The following is a 23,502-nucleotide window of genomic DNA, read 5'->3' as shown; positions in this document are numbered from 1 at the left end:
TTATTTTATCCTTTTATATGAAGTTTAACAATAGCCTGGTGTTGGCTTAGCGGTTCGGGTGCCGGCTTGGGATCCTTGGATCCTGGGTTTGAATCCCGGTCATCGCTGAATTAACACCAGGGGGGCTGACTCAGCCTGTCATCCTACTGAGGTCGGCAAATTGAGTACCAGTTTACTAGTAATTCCCTGTGTGTTGGAAGAGGTAACTTACAGGTTTGGCGGCAGGAAGGGCATCCGGCCATAAAATATTGCTTCAAAAAGGGGACCACGGTGCCAGAAAAAGGCCAACCCCCACTCTGTGGGGAAAAATGGCCTCGAAAGGTGGTGCCATATGAAGTTTAACAACAACAGGTTGTTTTGTGTGGTTTTCATTAATATACCTGGGATGCTAAAGTGGTTTATACCTGTATATTTTATTAACACACACTTAACTTTATTCAACATCTCAAAATGCTGTTCACACACATTATTCTTGAGCAAAGCTTGACATTTCATCTCCAAGATTTTTCAGAGATTTGGGTCTACAGTCACGTAAAAAAGTAAGTACACCCCATGTAAAGTTTTGACTTTTTCAACATATTTCAACATACAGCTATTTGATCTTCATTTCAACAATATTGATAGATAAAGGTGATATAATATAACAAATATCATGAAACATTTACATTTTGTAGTCCATTGTATAATTTAAATAAACATAAATGCAAATTTCGCATGTGGAAAAAGTAAGTACACCCCTACATTTATCACTACTTCAAATACCTAATATTAGAATCAGGTGCACCAGCTCAGGTGCAAATGATTAGAACATCTTTAGAGAGGATCTTGGAGGAACCTGTCTTATTTAAACCTCAGATATTTAGTTTGGTTTGCTCTTTGTTGTTGAAGTGTGTGGCGTCACCATGCCTAGATCAAAAGAGCTCTCTGCGGCCTTCAGAAAGAAGGTTATAGATGCCTACGAGTCTGGGAAGGGACTTAAAAAGATCTCCAAACAATTTGAAATCAATCATTCGACTGTCCGGAAGATCATCTCCAAGTGGAGAAGATTCCAAACAACTGCCAACTTGTTCAGGCCAGGCCGCCCCAGCAAGTTCAGCCCGAGAGCAGACCACAAGATGCTGAAAGAAGTATCGAAGAACCCCAGAATGTCATCAAGGGACCTACAGGCAGCTCTTGCCACTGTTGATGTCAAAGTGCATGAGTCTACCATGAGAAAGAGGCTGCACAAATTTGATCTACATGGGAGGTGTGCCAGGAGGAAACCTTTGCTGTCCAGAAAGAACATCAGGGCAAGACTAAAGTTTGCCAATGAACACCTCGGCAAAAACCAGCACTTCTGGAACAATGTGCTGTGGACAGATGAGTCAAAGGTAGATCTATTTGGCCACAGTACCAGAAGACATGTTTGGCAAAACCAAAGACAGCATTAGACCACAAGAACCTGATACCAACTGTAAAGCATGGTGGTGGAAATATTATGGTTTGGGGCAGCTTTGCTGCATCAGGGCCTGGGCAGGAATATTCCACTATGAATTCTTCATTGTACCAGCTCTGGGGTATCATGTCAGATACCCCACTCAGTGTAGAATTGCACATTGTACCAGCTCTGGTACAATGAAGAATTCATAGTGGAATATTCCTGCCCAGGCCCTGATGCAGCAAAGCCACTCCAAACCATAATATTTCCACCACCCTCTCGGGTGAATGAGGATAATGTGAGGCCATCTGTCGGAAAGTTGAAGCTCAACCGAAGGTGGACCTTGCAACATGACAATGACCCTAAACATACCAGTAAATCCACCAAGGAATACCTGAAAAGAAAGAAATTGAGGGTTCTGGAATGGCCAAGTCAAAGCCCGGATCTAAATCCCATCGAGATGTTGTGGGCGGATTTGAAACGAGCTGTGCATGCAAGAAACCCCTCAAACATCGCACAGCTGAAAGAATTCTACATGGAGGAGTGGGCAAAAATTTCTCCCAGTCAGTCAGAGACTGGTAGACAGTTATAAGAAACGCCTACTTGAGGTTGTTTCTGCCAAAGGGGGCAATACCACCTGTTGGAGCCAAGGGTGTACTTACTTTTTCCACATGAGAAATTTGCATTTATGTTTATTTAAATTATACAATGGACTACAAAATGTAAATGTTTCATGATATTTGTTGTATTATATCACCTTTATCTATCAATATTGTTGAAATGAAGATCAAATAGCTGTATGTTGAAATATGTTGAAAAAGTCTAAACTTTACATGGGGTGTACTTACTTTTTCACGTGACTGTATATCCTTCGGCCCAGGGCCATGAACAATCTCAGCACAAAATTGTTAATTTGGTGAGCTCTCAAGCCTACCTTTTTACCTGTAAAATCAATAACCACCTTTTCTGTCAGTTGTTCAATTTAAAAGACTTGTTTTTGATACTTCGCTCATTCTACAACCAATTGATCTACAGCAGTGTCCGGGAAAGTATTGTTGTGGATGTGTAATTGTTGTAAATATCACCCTGTGTAGTGTCATGAATCTTGTTGTAAATATCACCCTCCGTCGTGTAAAGGTCAAAGGTCGTCCTCGTAGTTACTCCATTACATGCACGTAGCAAATCATATATCCTTTTAAATAGTTATCTCCTTATTACGTAGTGTGTTCAAAAAGTATCCGACCTTTATTTTTCGTGCGTAAAAAAAAAGAAGCTAGGGAGGCGTTGATTGGTGCACGTATGTAGGCGATCCTAATGCGCACGCGTGAATTTTTTCCCACCTGCAGAAGCTGTCATTCGACGGCAGACCGCCGATGAGTGAGGACATGTAAGCGAGCGCCGTCGGATTTTCGTTTTTGACAAAATGACGGAAAAACTTGAACAACGCTACTGCATCAAATTTTGTGTAACTTTGTGTAACAACTTTTTTTGGCCTCGGGGATGTTGGATGCTTCCATTGTGATGACTGCAACTTGGTTTCTGGGTCGTACCCATAAACCCAGGACTCAGCCAGTGATCACTGTGTTGAGGAAGCTGGGATCGCTGTTCACAGTCTCCAGCATGTCCTGTGCGATCTCCAAATGGAGTTGCTTCTGCTCAATCGTTTGCAGCTTTGGTACGAACTTCGCTGAGATTCTCCTGAAGCCCAAATCCTCCTTCATAATGGAATGAACGGTGTTGAATCTCACGTTTCCACTTGGGAATCGCCAAGCTTTACACAAAATTTGATGCAGTAGCGTTGTTCAAGTTTTTCCGTCATTTTGTCAAAAACGAAAATCCGACGGCGCTCACTTACATTTTCTCACTCATCGGCGGTCTGCCGTCGAATGACAGCTTTTGCAGGTGAGAAAAAATTCACGCGTGCGCATTAGGATCGCCTACATACGTGCAGGAATCAATGCCTCCCTAGCTTCTTTTTTTTTACGCACGAAAAATAAAGGTCGGATACTTTTTGAACACAGTAGTATGTGTATTAGCTTAAGGCTCTGTTTCCCATTAGTTGACACTCCATTGCACTGAATTCAAATAAGATAGATCCCCTTTCAATTCCCTCAAAGCCTCGATTGCCAACTGCATTCGCCACTACGGCTTTGGCTGATTGTCAGCGCCTTTGCCTCCATTGAACACGCGGTCGGTTCGGAGAAGAAAGGCGTGTCTCCGCCCTCGTCATCGGAAGGAGGAGTGAACCAGCCCTTGCCGACCAATCGAACATCAAGGGGTTTGGCTTGAGAGGGCGGAGAAAGAACGATCGGGGAGGTTCGCGAAGGTTCGAGGGTGTGGCATATATAACCCGTCACGCAACCTCCCCCCCCCCCCCCCCCCAGGAGGAGTCCACCGGAGATGCGTCAGAGAGTTGTTGAGTACCGCAGTCCACCAGTTGAGTTCAAGTCCATCAGTGGAGGAGGAGCAGCAGCGTGGAGCTGAACCACCGCAGCTTTGAACCACCGCAGCTTTGAACCACCGCAGCTTTGAACCACCGCAGCTTTGAACCACCGCAGCTTTGAACCACCGCAGCTTTGACCACCGCAGCTTGAGCGTTGACGGCAGCGTTGTTTTTGAGGAGAGTCGGCGGTTACTCACTCCCGGCCCAGGCCGTTCTCCTGCGTCCAGCTGAACCGTCCAGCCCGGTGGTCCCACCTCCTCATCCGTCCAGCCATCCACCTCCTGCCATTCCTGTCATCATCCCCGTGTAAGTCTGACTGTCGTCCGTCTTCTATGTTGTCCTGGGGTTTAAGTAAGCTTGTATAGGTAAGTAGAATTGCACTGTGTCTGCCTCTTCTGTCTATTTTCTGATCCTTCCTACTCCTTGGTTATTTTTGGTCTTGTATATAATTAATAATAAATCATATTTGTTCTTCCTATTTTTGCCTTCTTCTTCTTCACATCCGTTCGTCTTTGTGATTTCCCCATTGGACACCTGTGGCGCGATTTTGGCCAACGTTTCAGGATCGGGTTTAGTCTCTGTTAATGGTTCGTGCCGCGGTTGCTAAAACGCTCGGCAATTAACATCTGTCCGCGGTCACGAACGAGGTTGCGCCCTGCCTCTCTGAAGGGAGCTGTGCAACTTCAGGACTCACGTCAGTCAGTATCAGACAGGGGGCTAACCCCCCTTGGTAAGGGAAAGAGGCCGACGACTGAGATCCGTAACAGTATCATAAGAACGTAGTCTTTCTATAAAATAACCACCACTTGTGAGGAATGTTCTGAGTTATGAGAAATTTTCATGATTACACAACTTGCAATTTATCAGTCATATCTTTTGGCATTTTGCTCTTTTAACTTCCTTTGAGAATAGATTTTATATTCTTGGAGATAAATTCATACGGATATAATTTATATGAACAAACAAACTTTTCATTTATTTACTTGCCTTGAGTTCATCATGAACAATCTCCACAGGAACAACTTCATGGTTCTTGTGTTGTCCAACCATGCACATCACACACATAAAGCTTTCATCATCCTTGCAGTAGAGTTGTATTGGCTTGCCATGATTGGTGCATCTTCGCTCCTCCACGTTTACGACTGACGTCAATTTCATCTTCTCTTCGTTTACTCCTGGCACCAATTTCATCTTCTCTTCGTTTACTCCTGGCACCAATTTCATCTGCTCTACCAATTTGGCAAGGGCCACATTCTTTTGACATTTTGGTTTTATCGGAAATACTTCACGGCAGTTCGGACAATCACAGACTGTGGCCTCTTCCCTGCTTTCCCAGTGTTGCTTGATGCAGACTTTACAAAATGAGTGGCCACATGGCAGAGTAATTGGCTCCTCGTACAGTTCAAAGCACACAATGCATTGAAGTTCATCTGCACAAACTCCAGTCATTGAAGAAGACGCCATTTTCTTGTATCAGAGAAGGAAGTGTCGCAGAGTTGAAACCTGTAGATCGAGAGGGGTAGTTATAAAAACAAAACTTTAAAGGTAAGAAAACATCAGGTAAATTACTATGGAGCACAATTACCTTAGAAACAAGAGAGTTCATAGAACACGATACACCACTCAGTGTTAGGGTCTATACAGGAATGCCTCGTCGTTCACGAGGTCGTGAAAATCCCCGTGAACCACAAACTTTGGGGGTAATGGGGAAAATATGGTTTGGCACTTCAACTATAAAATTGTCCACACTGTACCATTAATTAACATGTTTGTGCATTGTTTTTGTCCTGTTTGGATTCAAAAGAAAGTATTATTTTCCTGTATTAAGAACAAAAAATAAAATGTATTTTCCTGAGTTATTATTATCTATATAATAATAGCGTAAGGACTCGACTTTGTTATCCCTTTTACGCCGCACCCAGTGACCTGATGCCCACGGCACTAATGGATTTACGATCTACGAACCACGCTCTTTGTTTATCACGTACAGCCATACACGAAAAATCGGAATTAGCCGACGTTGGGGCCCAAAAGCATCCGATTAACTACCGATACGACGCCATCTTATGACGCCATCGTATTGGCGTCTGCTGGGCGAAGCAAGCCGTCCGCTGATTGGACAGGCGAAGGCGGAAGCAAGCCGTCCACTAAGTGGACAATCCAGAGCATGCATTTGTGCCGTTGTCGGCGATCGTTGTTCATATACGTACTCTTCATTCTCATCTTTCTTCCTAACTCTTACTCGGACAAGCAAATCCCCTATGCCATCCATAATGGTACACTCTATCCATACACCACATCCTCCCTTCCGTGGATGTTCCACGGGTTTCGGCTAGTTATTATTATTCCTAGAATATAAGACCCGTCGCTTCTCTGATGGAAATACCAATCTTTGCTGCAATGGTTAATCTATGGGGGAAGAAAAACAAACAAAGGATTTCTGGGAGATCCTGCTCTCCGTGCAGGGATAACGAACGTCACGTGTTGGCATTTGCAGTTTTGACACGCGTGTCCATGCACCCATAAAAGAAAGTTTTTTTTCCCGGGAGTTACCTGGGAGTTACTCGAATCCCATGTAGTTGGATTTCTTGAAATCCATTCATTCGTTCTCAAGTTATAGCATGAAAAGCAAACAAACAAACAAGACAGACGGCTCCTTTTATAATATAGATTTCGCGAGTAGCCTGAGGCTGCTGATTGCATCATTGCTGGGAGCGTGGCTGTGCCCCTGATGAATTGCTCCGATTCCAGTAAGCTGGAACTCATTTTGCAGACCTCAGAATGATGACAGACTGAGGCAACTCCCCCCCCCCCAATCCACCCCTCCCCACACCCCCCCAATCCACCCCACCCACCCCCCCCAATTCCACCCACCCCACCCCCCAAATCCACCCCTCCCACCCCAATCCACCCCCCCCCCCACCACCACCCCAATCCACCCCCCCCCCCACCACCCCAATCCACCCCCCCCCCACCACCACCCCCCACCACCACCACCACCCCACCCCCCCGCCCCACCACCCCCCCCACCACACACCACCACCACCACCACCCCCCCCCCCCCCACACACACACACATATATATACACACACACACATATATATATACACACACACATATATATATACACACACACATATATACACACACACACACACACACACACACACACACACACACACACACACACACACACACACACACACACACACACACACACACACACACACACACACACACACACACACACACACACATATATTGTTACAGACACGACTTTGATGTTATGGTGGGCCGAGCGGAATGGCCGCCGTGTCCGCACAGTTTACCCGATTCCACTCGAACGTTGACTAAGTCGCGCTATGCTAAATCAATGATGGAAAAGACACAACGGCTGGATTAAAATGACACGACACCAAGGGTTCAGTTCTCAAGACCTCCGGAGGAGGTTATATTAGGGCGGAAGGTCAGATTACAACGACAAGAGGGACAGCATAGAAAGGCAGGCACTTAGACACACTCTTATATTAGCCCCGACAGACGACAGATAAACGGGACAAAACTGACTCACACGGGGATTGATGGCAAGGAAAGCGGGTAGTCGATGGCTCAAGGTGCACTCTTGGCTCAAGGACAGAATCGACCCGGTCCAGTCCAATGATGCGGGGAGGTCGCTCTCAGCGCTGGAAGGTCGCGACTTGTCTTCTTCAGTCGGGGGGCGCATCTCACGTCACGTCCGGTAAGTCGCTGCGTATATCCGGCGGGGAGTGACACGCCCTCGGCTCGTTAGCTCCGCCCCAGATGGAATCGGCCCATTGCTTCCTATTGTGTGCGGGGGGTTACCGGGCTCCGCCCTTGACGAAGAGCTGACGGCGAGCCCCTTCGTGGTAACCCCGTAACCTGGAGGTAACCTGGAGCACATTGGCCATGGCGGCTAACCGAGCCGGAGTGAGGACGCCCACCCCCCGCACCGCGGCCGCGCCGCCCCCGCTGTGGTTGTAGTTGTTGTTGTTCCATGAGATGATGGGAGGATGCGGAGATGAGGTTGTGGGGAGGTATTGGGAGGTCCTAAACTCACTACTGGTGCCATACAATCACATTCTGGTGCAACGAAGAGTCAGAATTAATGGGAACGAGTCCTTAACTGACATAGACTAAGAATAACTAACAAGAGGTCCTAAAGTTGTCTACGTGAGATGCGGTGGACCTGGGCACGACATTTAATGGGGGAAGAAGGGGAAGGTCGGTTCTACAGAGTGTTGTTTACAGACAATGGGACTAGGGAATGGGGGATTGGGGATAGTTGGGGAGTATTGGGGAAATAGGGGAATATTTACAAGCGGATATGGAGGCCAAATGCCATATCCGCAACATTGCACCCTTCTCTACCCTCGGGGCGTCCCGACCCGATAAATTTTTACCTATTTTAGTGTGGCACTCAGATGTAGTTCCCTCTACTATTAACTCTACCCTGAGTGCGACAGTTTTACAGATATTCATAAATGAGTAAATATGTCCCCCTGCGACGTTGCACCCTTCTCCTCACAGAAACACACCCACAGGATAACCGAATTGCGGAAAGAATTCGCAAACTAAACATACAGCCGGTAGGGAGCATTATTTACAAGACTACGCTGATATTTACACTACGATCCAGGACCTGTTTTTGGAGGAACACATGCAGATGTTATGCATAGAGAGAGCACGCATGCCAGCATCGATACACCAACCCACGAGTGCTCTGTGGCCTTATGACCTTTAATAATGTGCAGAGCACCCCTTCCAAGCACCAAAAGCACCACCCCATAACACAGTCAGCACCATCCGGTGCAGTCACCATTGTTCATTAAAATAAAAACAACAACCCCTAACCCTGCAGGTGTCTCTTGCTCTTCGTGTGGTGCACTTGGCCTTCTTGCTCCCCTAGAAATAAAGAAAGGCGCCAACCGCGTCCATTTCTTTATTGTGGCCGTCAAGGGGGCCAACTATTAGTGGTTCACCTGGATGGCATAGGTGCCACGTTGACCAATAGTTCCATCAACGGGTGGTGCTTGCCCGCAAAAGACTGCGGTCCATGGTGGGCGGCCACAAACATTGCGGTCCATACGGTGTATCGATCCCGGCAGCAAGCAGCGAAAGTGCAGGCCCACAACTGCGGAGCCAGCACCTCTCTCTCCTCTCTCTCTGCCCCAAAGCCAGATCCTCGGAGGTGGGAGACAAAAGAAAAGACAAGTGAGTAAGGTGGTAAGGGCGCAAAAGTGCACGCAATATAAGGTAATGCACACTGGGGGCACATGGGAACCAGGTGAGACAGGTACGTTCCTACCGTACGCCCCCCCCCCCCACCAGGTAACCTACATGGCCCCTCCCTTACCCCTTACTGTATCCACAAAACACAACACTACCCATAAGCATCTACTTTACAAATCAACAAACATCCCTACTGTCTTCCCCGTTCCTCCCATAAACCAAATTCGTCTTCTCTCCCTCCTAACCAATCAAATTTGCTATTTCCAACTCTCATCAAAATTTGCCATCTCCAACTCAACATCAAAATTTGCCATCACCAATTCATCATCAGTCCCTCCTAAGGAGGGAGAGATGGAATCACCCCAATGTCTCATCCACGTCGTGATGCGTCTCACAATTCCAAACAGCAATTCTTATTTCCTGCACACAGAACAAAGAAAACACAGGTGTGGAGTCATCATTATCACCACAGGTAAGTGGCTGCGTATGGTGCGACAGGTTCATCAATCCTAACTATTTCCTAAATGACTTTAACAACTTTACATTACCCGGGGTCTTTCTCCTGCCAAACCATTGGCCCTCTTACACTATGGGTTCTAAAAACCAATGCCCATTGACCAAACTGTGGTGCTTTTCAATTTGGGGTCTCACTCCCCCGATTCATCTCCCGGTGCCCTCGCACAATTTCTGGGCCGCGACGTGTACCTCTCCCAGCGGGTCTACCCACCTGCACACCTCCACCACTGCAGTTGCCTCCGAGCTTACCTGCTCCTTACCCTAACCTAACTACCTGGGGAAGGCCCTCTGGCGCTCTCCCCACTCGGTGCCCTCTCTGGCACTGGGCTACCCGATCCACACCCGGGATCCTCAGGCACCCACTCACTACTACCGGCTCCCAGAGCCCACCTGCGGCCTCACCTGGCCGATATCCTCGCAGTGGTGGAGTGCCCAACCAACTACACACACTAACAGGCTACACGCCCAGCCATTTCCACAACACGAATGCACCCATCCACAATACCATTCTGCAACCGCACCACAAATGCCAATATCCAACCACAATTTACCTATACCCTCTACCTAACACTTACACTACCCGCCCCGGGTACTCGTGAAAGGGGTCCACTCTTCCCCCATCCACACCTTCGCACCATGCACACCACTCCGTACCACTTACTCCAACTCTCTCCACACACCTGTACCTGCACACCTGTGCTCTCACACCTGGTGCCACCTGCACCCTTCTCTCCCCAAGCGCATTCGCGCTGATCCACAACACTCATTACTCACACACTGCTCCACACACCTGTCCAGTTGCACACCTGTGCAATCACACCTGTTCAATTCTCACACACACGGCATCATCTCAGCTAACTATTCCCCTCTGAAACTTGCGCTTCCCAGTCGTCCCTTTAAACTATTGCGCTCCCTCGTCATTATCATCCACACTAATCTACCTGCGTCCCCACTACAGGTATCAGTCACTAACTAAACTTAACGTCACCTAATGTCATCTTCTAGGGCCCTATCCATATAACCTAACCCACCCGGGCTAGTTTTCACTGCCATACACCCCATAACCTATAGCGCATTTGCCCCACCATGGGAAGGGTGGCAGGGATGCCACCCTTACCCACCGGGCCCATCGCTCACTACCAATTTTGCACATCAAATTTCAACAAATTAAAAATTTGCCAATCACTACCCATCATCTGCCAATCACTACTGCCAATCCCTTGCCAATCATCAAATTTTGTTTTTCTCTAATTTTGGGTCCAAAACACTAACCTCATCACCCAGTCTACTCACTAATGCCTCTCGGTGCGCCAATTCCTGTCCAAAGCCCGGCTTCGTAAAGCCAAGCCATGAATGCGGGTTGTTCTGTGCCAGCGGCTGGATGCGTCCGGCACTCGGTGCAGGGACGGGGGCTTACCCGGGCCGAGATCCCACGCACCATCTCGGCGTGGAGCCATCCAATGTCCCGATCTCGACCTGCCGGACTGCCTCAACAAAAAGTGGTCGCCATGACGACCCTTTCTATCGGGCTGCCCGCTCCGCCTAGTGGAGCACGGACGCGGCCGTTCAAAGCGAGGCCCAGCACGCACCGAGGGCCCGATTCGGCTAAAAGTCGACCTAACCTCTAACCCGTGTAACGTCGATGCTTCACCTGCATGCTTACACCCCGCAGCCCGTTCCTTGCTCACACATCCAGCCGTTCCCATGCTCCTCGTACCTTTCCTTACACACCCAGGTATCCTCATTCCACTCACAGCCTTGGTCACACACCTGACCACCGAACACTTTGGCACACATTCGTCGCTCGCACACCTCACCAATACACCTCTTCGCGCCCCCTCCTCGGTCACCTCCTCTGTGACAATCACAGGTGTGCTATCACTCGCACACCCAACCACGTGCCTCACTACCAATTCCAGCGTGCATTCCCACTCACGCTCTACCATTCCAGGTGTGCATCCTTGCTCACCTGTCACAACCAACTCATGCTCCTTGTCACTCTCACTACTCTCACCTCCACTCTTGACAGCGCACTCACCCTTACTCCCGACAGCGCACTCTTTCCTCACGCACCTGTCCGTTACACACCTTTCTCGCGCACACTCTTGCGCACACTCTCCCGTTACACCCTCTGTAACACTCACCACACCGCGCCTCCATGTGCTCCCTCGCACACGCGCTACGACCGACTCACTCTCGCCAGCACCCTCACTCCTTGGCACGCACTTTTTCCTCACACACCCCAGAGTCGGACTTTCTCGCACACCTCCTTTTTCGCACACCAGACCGGTCGCACACTTCACCAATGGCCTCTCACGAACACCCGGGTCTATCTCGACCCCCAAGCTTCTTAAATCCCCTGGCGCATCATACGCACGACCATATTGGTCACCACTTACACCGGGTCCTCTTCCTCTTCGCTTCTCCTCCATCACCTGCGAATCCCTCATCCGGTTAATGAGCACATCATCACGATCCAAACACAGACTTTGGACCAATTCTTTTATCTCCTCTTTTATCTCTTTCTTATCCCCTCTCCGTCGCTTCTTAATTTCGCTCACCCCTTCTTCCACTTCTTCTAATTTCTGCTTCACCTCCTTTATTCCCCGGTACGTCTCCTCAAGCTCATCCTCCAAGGCTACCTTGACCGTTTCCATGTGCGTCCTCACTTGCCGGTCCTTCGTCTCCATTACCTCTACCACCTCGTCCAACCTCGCTGTCAGTCCCTCACGTACCATCTGACATTCCCTCTTCGTCGCTATCAAGTCATTTTTAATTTCTTTTTGTGTCGCCTTTAACCCTCCGAGTACTGCAGTGTTCCTTTGAACCTGCTCCACTAACTTCGTTTGTCCCTCTGTCAGCTGTTCCACCTCCTGCGTCAGGTCCTCTATGCCCCCTTGTAACTTTACAGTCCCCTTTCTCACCTCCTTCTCCATGTGCTCCTCACAGTGCCTCACCTCCTCGCGCACTCCTCCGACCTCCTCACTCACACCTCTTCTGATCTCTTCTCCCATCACTTGCATCTCCTGCCCAGATGCCACCCTCATCTGCTCCATTTCCTCCCTGTGAGCATCCAGTTTGGTTTCTACCCCCATTCTGACCCCCTCTATCTGCTGCCCCATTTGTTTAACTTCCCTTTCCGCTTGGTCCCTCATGTCCCTCAATTTGCTTTCCATCCTGTTTTCTAACCCCTCTAACCCCTTTTGCATCCCTTCCATTTGATTCTCTTGAGCGGCCATTCTGTTTTCTACTCCCATTAACCCCTCCTGTATTTCCCCTAATCTATCGTCTAATTTCCCAAATTTGTCTAATCCCTTAAAATTATTGTCTAATCCCTTAAAATTATTGTCTAATCCCTCACCGGTACCCCTCGCTTCGTCCCTCATTACCCCCATTTGGCCCTCCAATCGCTCACCCTGAGCTACCATCCGGTTCCCCATTACCCCCATTAGGCCCTCCAATCGCTCACTCTGAGCATCCATCCGGTTCCCCATTACCCCCATCATTCTGCTTTCCATTTCTTCGCTATTCTTGTCCATAAGGGCCTTCATTTGTATAAAAAAAAGGTTCAAATCTACCAGCGGCGCTACTACGGTCGCGGGCGTGGACGCCGTGGCCATGTGCGAGGCGCCATTTTGCGCGCCCGTAACCTCGTGCGCGACGACGCTATTTTGCGACCCTGCCACCCTCACTGCTTCGCTCTCCTCATGTCCCTCATTTTGGTCCTGGATCGACCCTGCCTCACTCTCCTCTACCGGAACCCAGCCATCTTGGTCTGCCATAGCGCGACTTTCAAAATTCGGGTTTTTTTTTTTTTTTGTAAAACACAATTAAATTTCGCTGTTATAATTTCGAGCGCGGGAAACGCGCTCCGGATCGAATTCTACCTTCCAACACCAATTGTTACCCTAGTGGTACAATTGGTGTTCCAAAATTTGGGCCTAATAAATTTAGTCCCAAGTCCGAATTCCACTCCTCGACACCAAATGTTACAGACACGACTTTGATGTTATGGTGGGCCGAGCGGAATGGCCGCCGTGTCCGCACAGTTTACCCGATTCCACTCGAACGTTGACTAAGTCGCGCTATGCTAAATCAATGATGGAAAAGACACAACGGCTGGATTAAAATGACACGACACCAAGGGTTCAGTTCTCAAGACCTCCGGAGGAGGTTATATTAGGGCGGAAGGTCAGATTACAACGACAAGAGGGACAGCATAGAAAGGCAGGCACTTAGACACACTCTTATATTAGCCCCGACAGACGACAGATAAACGGGACAAAACTGACTCACACGGGGATTGATGGCAAGGAAAGCGGGTAGTCGATGGCTCAAGGTGCACTCTTGGCTCAAGGACAGAATCGACCCGGTCCGGTCCAATGATGCGGGGAGGTCGCTCTCAGCGCTGGAAGGTCACGACTTGTCTTCTTCAGTCGGGGGCGCATCTCACGTCACGTCCGGTAAGTCGCTGCGTATATCCGGCGGGGAGTGACACGCCCTCGGCTCGTTAGCTCCGCCCCAGATGGAATCGGCCCATTGCTTCCTATTGTGTGCGGGGGGTTACCGGGCTCCGCCCTTGACGAAGAGCTGACGGCGAGCCCCTTCGTGGTAACCCCGTAACCTGGAGGTAACCTGGAGCACATTGGCCATGGCGGCTAACCGAGCCGGAGTGAGGACGCCCACCCCCCGCACCGCGGCCGCGCCGCCCCCGCTGTGGTTGTAGTTGTTGTTGTTCCATGAGATGATGGGAGGATGCGGAGATGAGGTTGTGGGGAGGTATTGGGAGGTCCTAAACTCACTACTGGTGCCATACAATCACATTCTGGTGCAACGAAGAGTCAGAATTAATGGAAACGAGTCCTTAACTGACATAGACTAAGAATAACTAACAAGAGGTCCTAAAGTTGTCTACGTGAGATGCGGTGGACCTGGGCACGACATTTAATGGGGGAAGAAGGGGAAGGTCGGTTCTACAGAGTGTTGTTTACAGACAATGGGACTAGGGAATGGGGGATTGGGGATAGTTGGTGAGTATTGGGGAAATAGGGGAATATTTACAAGCGGATATGGAGGCCAAATGCCATATCCGCAACAATATATACACACATATATATATATATATATACACACACACACACACACACACACACACACACACACACACACACACACACACACACACACACACACACACACACACACACACACACACACACACACACACACACACACATATATATATATATATATACACACACACACACACCGGAGTGATCCAGATACTTGTTGTTAACATGGAAACATGTTAACATGTAGTTGTTAAACATGTAGAATGTAGTTGTTAAACGGGCTGTCAACAACATGGAAACACCACGAAAGAGGCAACGCACAGCACGCAGCATGGGCCACGCACCTCGGAGAACATAGGACACTGGCGTCGGACAGCACGGTGTCGACGCATGTGGGAGCACATGGAGTATAGCGGGTGTGGACGCATGTGGGAGCACATGGAGTATAGCGGGTATGGACGCATGTGGGAGCACATGGAGTATAGCGGGTGTGGACGCATGTCGGAGGAGATAGTCGGACGGTGTGCTTACAGAGGACGGTGTGCACGCCGGACAGGACAAGGCAAGTTGCTTTGCTATACAACTTTTGAGGAAACATTGCGTTATAATCATGGTGTAAAAGGTCACATAACAACGTACCGTAAAAGGCATGTTGTTTGAAGTGAGGACAAAGATGGTATGGAGGAAGTAGCGCAGGAAGGAAGGCGTCACGTGCACACACGTGCCGGGAAAAATCTTGCGATGTCAGTGACCTTAGCGCATGCGCAGTTGGCGTGTAAATACTTTTTATTCCTTTTTTAAAAATGGCTTTTCCCCATTCTCATGTGGTTATTTTCATTTGTGCCGTTAATGAAGTTGCCTTATTTACGAGGGAAAGTTCCCGGCGTTGCCCGGTAACAATGAGTTCTTTCCTGATGGGAATATGAAGAGAGGCGGCAGCACAGGAGAAGGGGGTGGGAGGGAGGGCAATGGAAGGAGAGGGCGACTGGAGAGGTCGAAGGGTGAGAGTGCAACGGAACGGGTAGGGAGGCGGTGAGGGTTCGTATAAAGCACAAAAAACTGTTGGTCAATAAAAACATGCGTCCATAAAAAACGCAAAGGGACCTCTGTGTACTGTAACGCCGTGGCTTGCAAAAGCAGGCCGAATGGCGTTCTTTTGGAATTACGCAGGAGACGGACGGACAGTCGCTTCTTTTATTGTTGTACACGATGCTTTTGTCATTGGAAGGGCGTTTCTAAGACAGTGCGATAACAAAAGAAATTGCCAGGAAAAAAAAGAAGGGAACCCTCTGTGCACTGTGACCACGGACGTTTATAAAAAATCTGGACCCGCAATGCGTCTGTCGCTCCCACGCGAGCTAATGAAGTCACCGGAAGCAGTCTGGTGGCCATGTTGGGGGGTGACACTCCCGCAGCCCCGCGAAACTTGAAACGAGTCAGTTTGTTCATCAGGTGTTCAACGTACTTTGACATATTTTGTGTGTATGTAGTATGAAGGTAGCATGTAGTATGAAGGTAGTAAGTATGTAGATAATAAGTATTAAAGTAGTAAGTATTAAGGTAGCATGTAGTATGAAGGTAGTATGCAGTATGAAGGTAGTAAGTATGTAGATAGTAAGTATTAAGGTAGTTGTGGCGGGCACAAGGGACAATAATTCTGCGCATCATTGGGTGGCGCGAGTATCTCGGCGGGGAGCTGAAATGCATGCCCCGCCTTTCGGCCGATCGGCCACGCCCGGGGGCAAGGCGTGGCCTCGGGACATATATGCGGGCTCTAAGCTTGAGCCCGCCCAGTGCTGAAGTGCGAGCTCTTAATAAAGACTCTTGTTTGTACCAACGCGTTGTAGCCTACCTCTCTGGCAATCGAGTCGTGTGTGCACAGCACCACACTGGTGACCCCGATTGGTTCAGCCATTGCTGACCCCCGAACGCGCCATGGCTACCAACGCCGTCGCAATCAAACTCCCGGAGTTTTGGGAGGCGCAAGCCGACGTTTGGTTTGTGCAAGCCAAAGCTCAATTTCAACTCCGGGGCATCACGGCGGACGAGACCAGTTACTACCACGTGGTCGCCGCCCTCGGGCCCGGCACTGCCGCCCGTGTCGTGTCCATCCTTCGGCGCCCGCCGGGCGACCACAAGTACGAGGCCCTCAAACGTCTCCTCCTCGCCGCGTTCGGGCTCACGGAGGCCGAATGCGCCAACCACCTCCTGGACCTTCCCGCCCTCGGCGACACACGACCATCCGTCCGGATGGATTTCATGCTGTCCCTGCTTGGAGACCAGCCCCCGGATTTCTTATTCCGAGCGCTTTTCCTACGCCAGCTACCTGTACAGGTACGCCTCGCGCTGGTCGGTTCCAAAATAAAGGAACCCCGCGCCCTGGCTGGAGAGGCCGACAAGTTTTTTGCGGCCTGCGACACACGGTCGGTTTACGGTGCTGCCATAGTGGATCCCGGTGCAGAGGCTACAGCGCCCCCGGCTTCCCTCGTGGCCGCGGCTGCGCCCCACCCACTACTGCCGCCGCCACCACCACTGCAGTCGGCACGGCCGCCGCGTCCGCCACCACCGCAAACCTGGTGCTACCAGGTTGCCAGGTTCGGCCGCAAGGCTAAAACGTGCCGCCCGCCGTGTTCTTTTGACGGGTCGGGAAACTACCGGGCCGGCGCTCATTTGCGGCCCTGAGCGTCGGCCATTCCTGCAGCCTCCTGTTCATCATGGACACCTTGTCCGGGCGCCGTTTCCTTTGCGACACAGGAGCGCAGGTAAGCGTCCTCCCTGCCTCCGCGTCCGACAAGCAAGCCGCGGGCCGGGGCCCCGCTTTGCTTGCCGCCAACGGTACACCCATCCGCACATTTGGGAAGTGTTGCCTCTCACTGCGGTTCGGAGGGCAGCGCTTTCAATGGTCGTTCGTCACCGCCAGCGTGCCAATGGCCCTGCTCGGTGCGGACTTCCTGTGTGCGCATGGCTTGTTGGTCGACGTTAAGCGCAGACGTCTCGTCCAGGCCGAAACCTTCAGCTCGCTCGCTTGTTCGCTGAGCGGCTCGTTGAGCAGCTCACTGAGCGGCTCACCAAGCGGCTTGCCAAGCGGCTTGCTGAAAGGTTCCGTCCCGGCGAGGTTAGTCTGCACGCTTCCGGCAGCGGACGAGTTTACCCGCCTCCTCGCCAGTTTCCCGACCCTCACGCGGCCCACCTTCTCAGCGGTGGCCATCAAGCATGGGGTGGGGCACCATATCCCCATGGTCGGGCCGCCGGTCTACGCCCGGGCATGCCGACTCGAACCTACGAAGCTCGCCGTCGCGAAAGCGGAGTTCGCCACGCTGGAACGGCTGGGTATCGTACGGTGCTCAAACAGCGCTTGGGCCTCTCCGCTGCACATTGTGCCGAAGCCCGGCGGAGGATGGCGGCCGTGCGGTGACTACCGCCGGCTCAATGATGCCACCACTCCCGACCGCTACCCGGTCCCGCATATCCAGGACTTTTCCGCCCGGTTGGCAAACACGACCGTGTTCTCCAAGGTGGACTTCATCCGGGCTACCACCAGGTCCCCGTCCGACCGGGCGATGTCCCAAAGACAGCTGTCATCACCCCTTTCGGCCTCTTTGAGTTCCTGCGAATGCCTTTCGGGTTGAAGAATGCGGCCCAGGTGTTCCAACGGCTCATGGACAGCGTCTTGCGCGACTTACCTTTCATCTATGTCTACCTGGACGACATCCTAGTCGTGAGCGCGTCCCGGGAGGAGCACCTGCTCCACCTCCGCACGCTTTTCGAACGCCTGGGCCAGCATGGTCTGATCATCAACCCCGCAAAGTGCCGTTTCGGCGTCGCCACCATCGACTTCTTGGGGCACCGCATCACCAGGCATGGGGCCGTCCCTTTACCGGCCAAGGTGGAGGTGGTCAGGGATTTCCCGCGCCCCCGCACGATCAAGGGGCTCCAGGAGTTCCTGGGCATGGTAAATTTTTACCACCGCCTTGTGCCCCACGTCGCCCGGCTCCTCCGCCCCCTGCACGAGGCCCTCCGGGGCAAGCCGGGCAAAGGTGACATCGCCTGGTCGGAGCCGAAGGCCGTGGCGTTTGCGGGCGCAAATCTGGCCCTGGCTAACACCACCATGCTGGCGCACGCGGCGCCCGATGCACCGATCGCCCTCACCACCGACGCGTCAGACTACGCGGTGGGCGCGGTGCACGAGCAGTGGGTGCGTGGCGCTTGGCAGCCACTGGCGTTTTTTAGCCGGCAGCTTCGCCCGCACGAACGCCGCTACAGCACCTTCGACCGCGAGCTGCTCGGGCTCCACCTGGCGGTCCGACACTTCCGCCATCTGCTAGAGGGCCGCCCGTTCACGGCTTTCGTCGACCACAAGCCCCTTGTGTTCGCGATGACCAAGGTCGCCAAGCCATGGTCGGCATGGCAGCAGCGTCACCTCTCTGCCGTGTCCGAGTACACGACGGACATCCGTCATGTGGCGGGTAAAGACAACCCGGTGGCGGATTGCCTTTCCCGGTCCGTCGCGCACGCGGTCCACCTCAGGATCGACTATGCCCGGATGGCGGAGGACCAGACCGCCGACCCCGGCGTCCAGGCCTTGCAGACCGCCGTTACGGGCTCCGCGTCACCGAGGTGCCATTCGACGTCGCGGGTGCGGCCCTCCTGTGTGACGTCTCCCTCGGCCAGCCTCGCCCCATTGTGCCCGCTGGCTGGCAGCGCCCGGTTTTCGACGCCATCCAAGGCCTGTCCCACCCGGGCGCAAAGGCCTCCCAGAAGCTCGTCGTGGCGAAGTTCGTCTGGCATGGCCTCAGGAAGGACGTCCGCGACTGGGCCAGGACGTGCCTCGCGTGCCAGCCCGCAAAGGTCCACCGCCACACCCAGGCACCGTTGGCCCCGTTTACGGTGCCCGAGCGTCGGTTCGACCACGTACACGTCCACTTGGTGGGACCTCTGCCCCCCTCGCGGGGGTTCACCCACCTCCTCACCATGGTGGACCGCACCACACGGTGGCCGGAGGCCATGCCATTGGCGGCTATGTCTGCGGCTGATGTGGCGCAGGCCTTCATCGCCACTTGGGTTGCCCGGTTCGGTGCCCCCTCGGACATCTCGTCCGACCGCGGCCCCCAGTTCACCTCGGAGCTCTGGGGCGCGGTGGCGCAAGGGCTCTGCGTAAAACTGCACCGCACCACGGCCTACCACCCCCAGGCCAATGGCCTGTGCGAGCGCTTTCATCGCTCGATGAAGGCCGTGCTCCGGGCCAGCCTCCGCGATGGCAGCTGGGCCGACAGGCTCCCCTGGGTCCTGCTGGGCCTCAGGACGGCGCCCAAGGACGACCTGCGCGCGTCCTCGGCAGAGCTGGTTTTCGGGCAACCACTGCGGGTACCTGGCGAATTTATCCCCGACTCCACGGCTCCTTGGTCTGCAGCGCAACAGCGCTCCACCCTGCAGGAGACCGCCCGGAGGTTCGCCCCGGTGCCGACGGCACACCACGGTTGCCCGTCCTCCCACGTCGCCCCGGACCTTCGCACGGCGGAGTACGTCTTCGTCCGGCACGACGCCCACCGGGCACCGCTACGGCCCCCGTACGACGGGCCCTTCCGCGTGCTGGAGACCGTGGACAAATATTTCACCGTTGACGTCGGCGGTGCCCCGGATCGTATCTCCGTGGACCGCCTCAAGCCGGCCCACCTCGATCTGGACCACCCCCCGCAAGCAGCTCTGCCTCCGCGTCGAGGCCGCCCCCCGGCAGTCAGACCCCCGGCACCCCGCAGCCTCGCCGTCCTGCTACCCCCCAGCCCTGCACGCATCGCCAGGGGGAGTTTCGGCCGGGTCATCCGGCTTCCCCGCAAACTCACCCTTGAGGTGCGTGGGAATTCTGGGGGGGGGGGGGGGGCGCGTGTGGTGGGCACAAGGGACAATAATTCCGCACACCAGTGGGTGGCGCGAGCATCCCGGCGGGGAGCTGAAATGCATGCCCCGCCTTTCGGCCGATCGGCCACGCCCGGGGGCAAGGCGTGGCCTCGGGACATATATGTGGGCTCTTAGCCCGAGCCCGCTCAGTGCTGAAGTGCGAGCTCTTAATAAAGACTCTTGTTTGTACCAACGCGTTGTGGCCTACCTCTCTGGCAATCGAGTCGTGTGTGCACAGCACAGTCCTTTCCTGATGGGAATATGAAGAGAGGCGGCAGCACAGGAGAAGGGGGTGGGAGGGAGGGCAATGGAAGGAGAGGGCGACTGGAGAGTTCGAAGGGTGAGAGTGCAACTGAACGGGTAGGGAGGCGGTGAGGGTTCGTATAAAGCACAAAAAACTGTTGGTCAATAAAAACATGCGTCCATAAAAAACGCAAAGGGACCTCTGTGTACTGTAACGCAGTGGCTCGCAAAAGCAGGCCGAACGGCGTTCTTTTGGAATTACGCAGGAGACGGACGGACAGTCGCTTCTTTTATTGTTGTACACTATGCTTTTGTCATTGGAAGGGCGTTTGGAAGATAGTGTGATAACAAAAGAAATTGCCAGGAAAAAAAAGAAGGGAACCCCCTGTACACTGTGACCACGGACGTATATAAAAAACCTGGACCCGCAATGCATCTATCGCTCCCACGCGAGCTAATGAAGTCACCGGAAGCAATGTGGCGGCCATGTTGGTGAGACATTCCCGCCGCCCCACGAAACTTGAAACGAGTCAGTTTGTTCATCAGGTGTTCAACGTAGTTTGACATATTTTGTGTGTATGTAGTATGAAGGTAGCATGTAGTATGAAGGTAGTAAGTATGTAGATAGTAAGTATTAAAGTAGTAAGTATTAAGGTAGCATGTAGTATGAAGGTAGTAAGTAGTATGAAGGTAGTAAGTATGTAGCTAGTAAGTATTAAGGTAGTAAGTATTAAGGTAGTATGTAGCATGAAGGTAGTATGTAGTATGAAGGTAGTATGTAGTATGAAGTCAGTAAGTATGTAGATAGTAAGTATTAAGGTAGTATGTAGTATTAAGGTAGTATGTAGTATGAAGGTGTTAAGTATGTAGATAGTAAGTATGTAGATAGTAAGTATGTAGTTGTAAGTATGTAGTGGTATGTTTGTAGTATGTAAGTATGTAGTAAGAATGTAAGAAGTATGTATGTCGGTAGTATTTATGTAGATAGTAAGTATGTAGATTGTAAGTATGTAGTGGTATGTTTGTAGTATGTAAGTATGTAGTAAGAATGTAAGAAGTATGTATGTCGGTAGTATTTATGTAGGTAGTATGTATGTAGGTAGTATGTATGTAGGTGGTAAGTATGTATGTAGTAAGTATTATGTAGCAAGTATATAAGTAGTATTATGTAGTGGTATTAGTATTAGTGGTATGTAGGTATTATGTATGTAGGTAGTATGTATGTTTGTGGTATATATGTAGGTATTATGTATGTAGGTGGTATGTTTGTAGGTAGTATGTTTGTAGGTAGTGTGTTTATAGATAGGAAGTATGTAGGTTGTATGTATGTAGGTAGTAGTAGTATGTTGTGGTAGTAGTAGTATGTAGTGGTAGTAGTCGTAGTTGTAGTGCCAAGTTGTCATAGTAGTATGTAGTATGTAGTAGTAATAGTAGTATGTTGTAGTAGTAGTAGTATGTTGTAGTGGAAGTATGTTGTAGTAGTAGTATGTGGTATGTTGCAGTAGTAGTATGTTGTGGTAGCATGTTGTAGTTGTAGTAGTAGTAGTATGTTGTAGTGGTAGTAGTATGTTGTAGTAGTAGTAGTATGTTGTAGTGGTCGTAGTATGTTGTAGTCGTCGTAGTATGTCGTATGTTGTAGTAGTATGTAGTATGTTGTAGTAATAGTAGTATATTGTAGTGGTAGTAGTTTGTTGTAGTAGTAGTATGTAGTATGTTGTAGTAGTAGTACTATGTTGTAGTGGTAGTAGTATGTTGTAGTAGTAGTGTAGGGAGCTGTAATGCCCCTCCCCCTTTGTATATCCTTGCTGCTTTACCAATTACCAAGTATAACCAATTATATGTTTTGTTTTGACTGACTACTGTACTGTTTTATAATACTCAGTCCTTTCTTGTGCCTTGTGGATGTGTAATATCCTAATAAGGAGTTCTGTGTTTGTGAGCTCTTGGCCTGTGTGGGCGCAATCTCTAGTTCTGCTTTTCTGGCCTTGGTTGTAACTGTTATCTCTCTCTGCCTCATTCCTAACTTTGCCAATATCCTGTGGGCGGACACATTTACGAGTGTCCCCTCCTTCTGTACTTTCCCAACCAAGGTTTCCATACAGAAAGTTGTAAACATGTTGCCACATATGGCTGGCCATCTCCTTATCTGAGCTTACCCATAAAGGGCCTTGGATGAACTTCCTTTATTTCCTTTAACTAACTGAACAACAGGATGGGACTATGGTGGGGTGACCAATGAGCCCATTCTGTCTCTGTATCTTGTGAGCTGAAACCACACCCGATATTCCTTATATAAAGCAAGTTTAAATTGAATTATTTCAGAGCATCTTGTTGTAGTGTTGGTCACTCTGTGTGAGCCATCCTGCGCTTCCTGTTCCCGCAAGCTTGTGTAATCGAGTTCTAATAAATATATCTGTTGCTCCTTTCTCTGAGTCTTCTGAGTCCCAAGTTCTAAGTCCCAAATTCCAACAAGTGGTGGCAGCGGTGGGATCAGTCTGTGCGGTCCGGGACGCGGTCCCAGGCAAGTGAGTGGTGAGGAGACCAGCTGGCAATTGATCCGGGTCAGGTGAGCTGTGGTTTTCTTTTGTTTTTCCTTTATAGCCTGGGGGTCAGTCCAAATTGTAACCCACTCTCTTGCTCGGATGCCGTTTGTTCCGTTCCCTGC

The 23,502-nt window shown here is 50.9% G+C and overlaps 1 protein-coding gene across 1 annotated transcript in view; it reads right to left on the bottom strand.

The window, feature by feature from the left end:
• Positions 1 to 15,440, bottom strand: part of LOC144888220 (E3 ubiquitin-protein ligase TRIM7-like) — an 80,604-nt gene extending 65,164 nt beyond the window's left edge. The window contains exons 1-2 of the mRNA XM_078770181.1: positions 15,339 to 15,440; positions 4,848 to 5,363 (exon numbers count right to left, since the gene is read on the bottom strand). Coding sequence (XP_078626307.1) covers positions 4,848 to 5,324 — 477 coding nt within the window. The 5' untranslated portion in view covers positions 5,325 to 5,363; positions 15,339 to 15,440. The remainder of the gene's footprint in view (positions 1 to 4,847; positions 5,364 to 15,338) is intronic.
• Between the last annotated feature and the right edge of the window lie 8,062 nt (positions 15,441 to 23,502).

Source organism: Myxine glutinosa, chromosome 1 (assembly GCF_964187855.1).
Source record: "Myxine glutinosa chromosome 1, kmMyxGlut1.1, whole genome shotgun sequence".
Lineage (NCBI taxonomy): Eukaryota > Metazoa > Chordata > Myxini > Myxiniformes > Myxinidae > Myxine > Myxine glutinosa.
The sequence above is the reverse complement of the archived record's forward strand: the minus strand, read 5'-3'. Positions and strand labels throughout refer to the sequence as shown.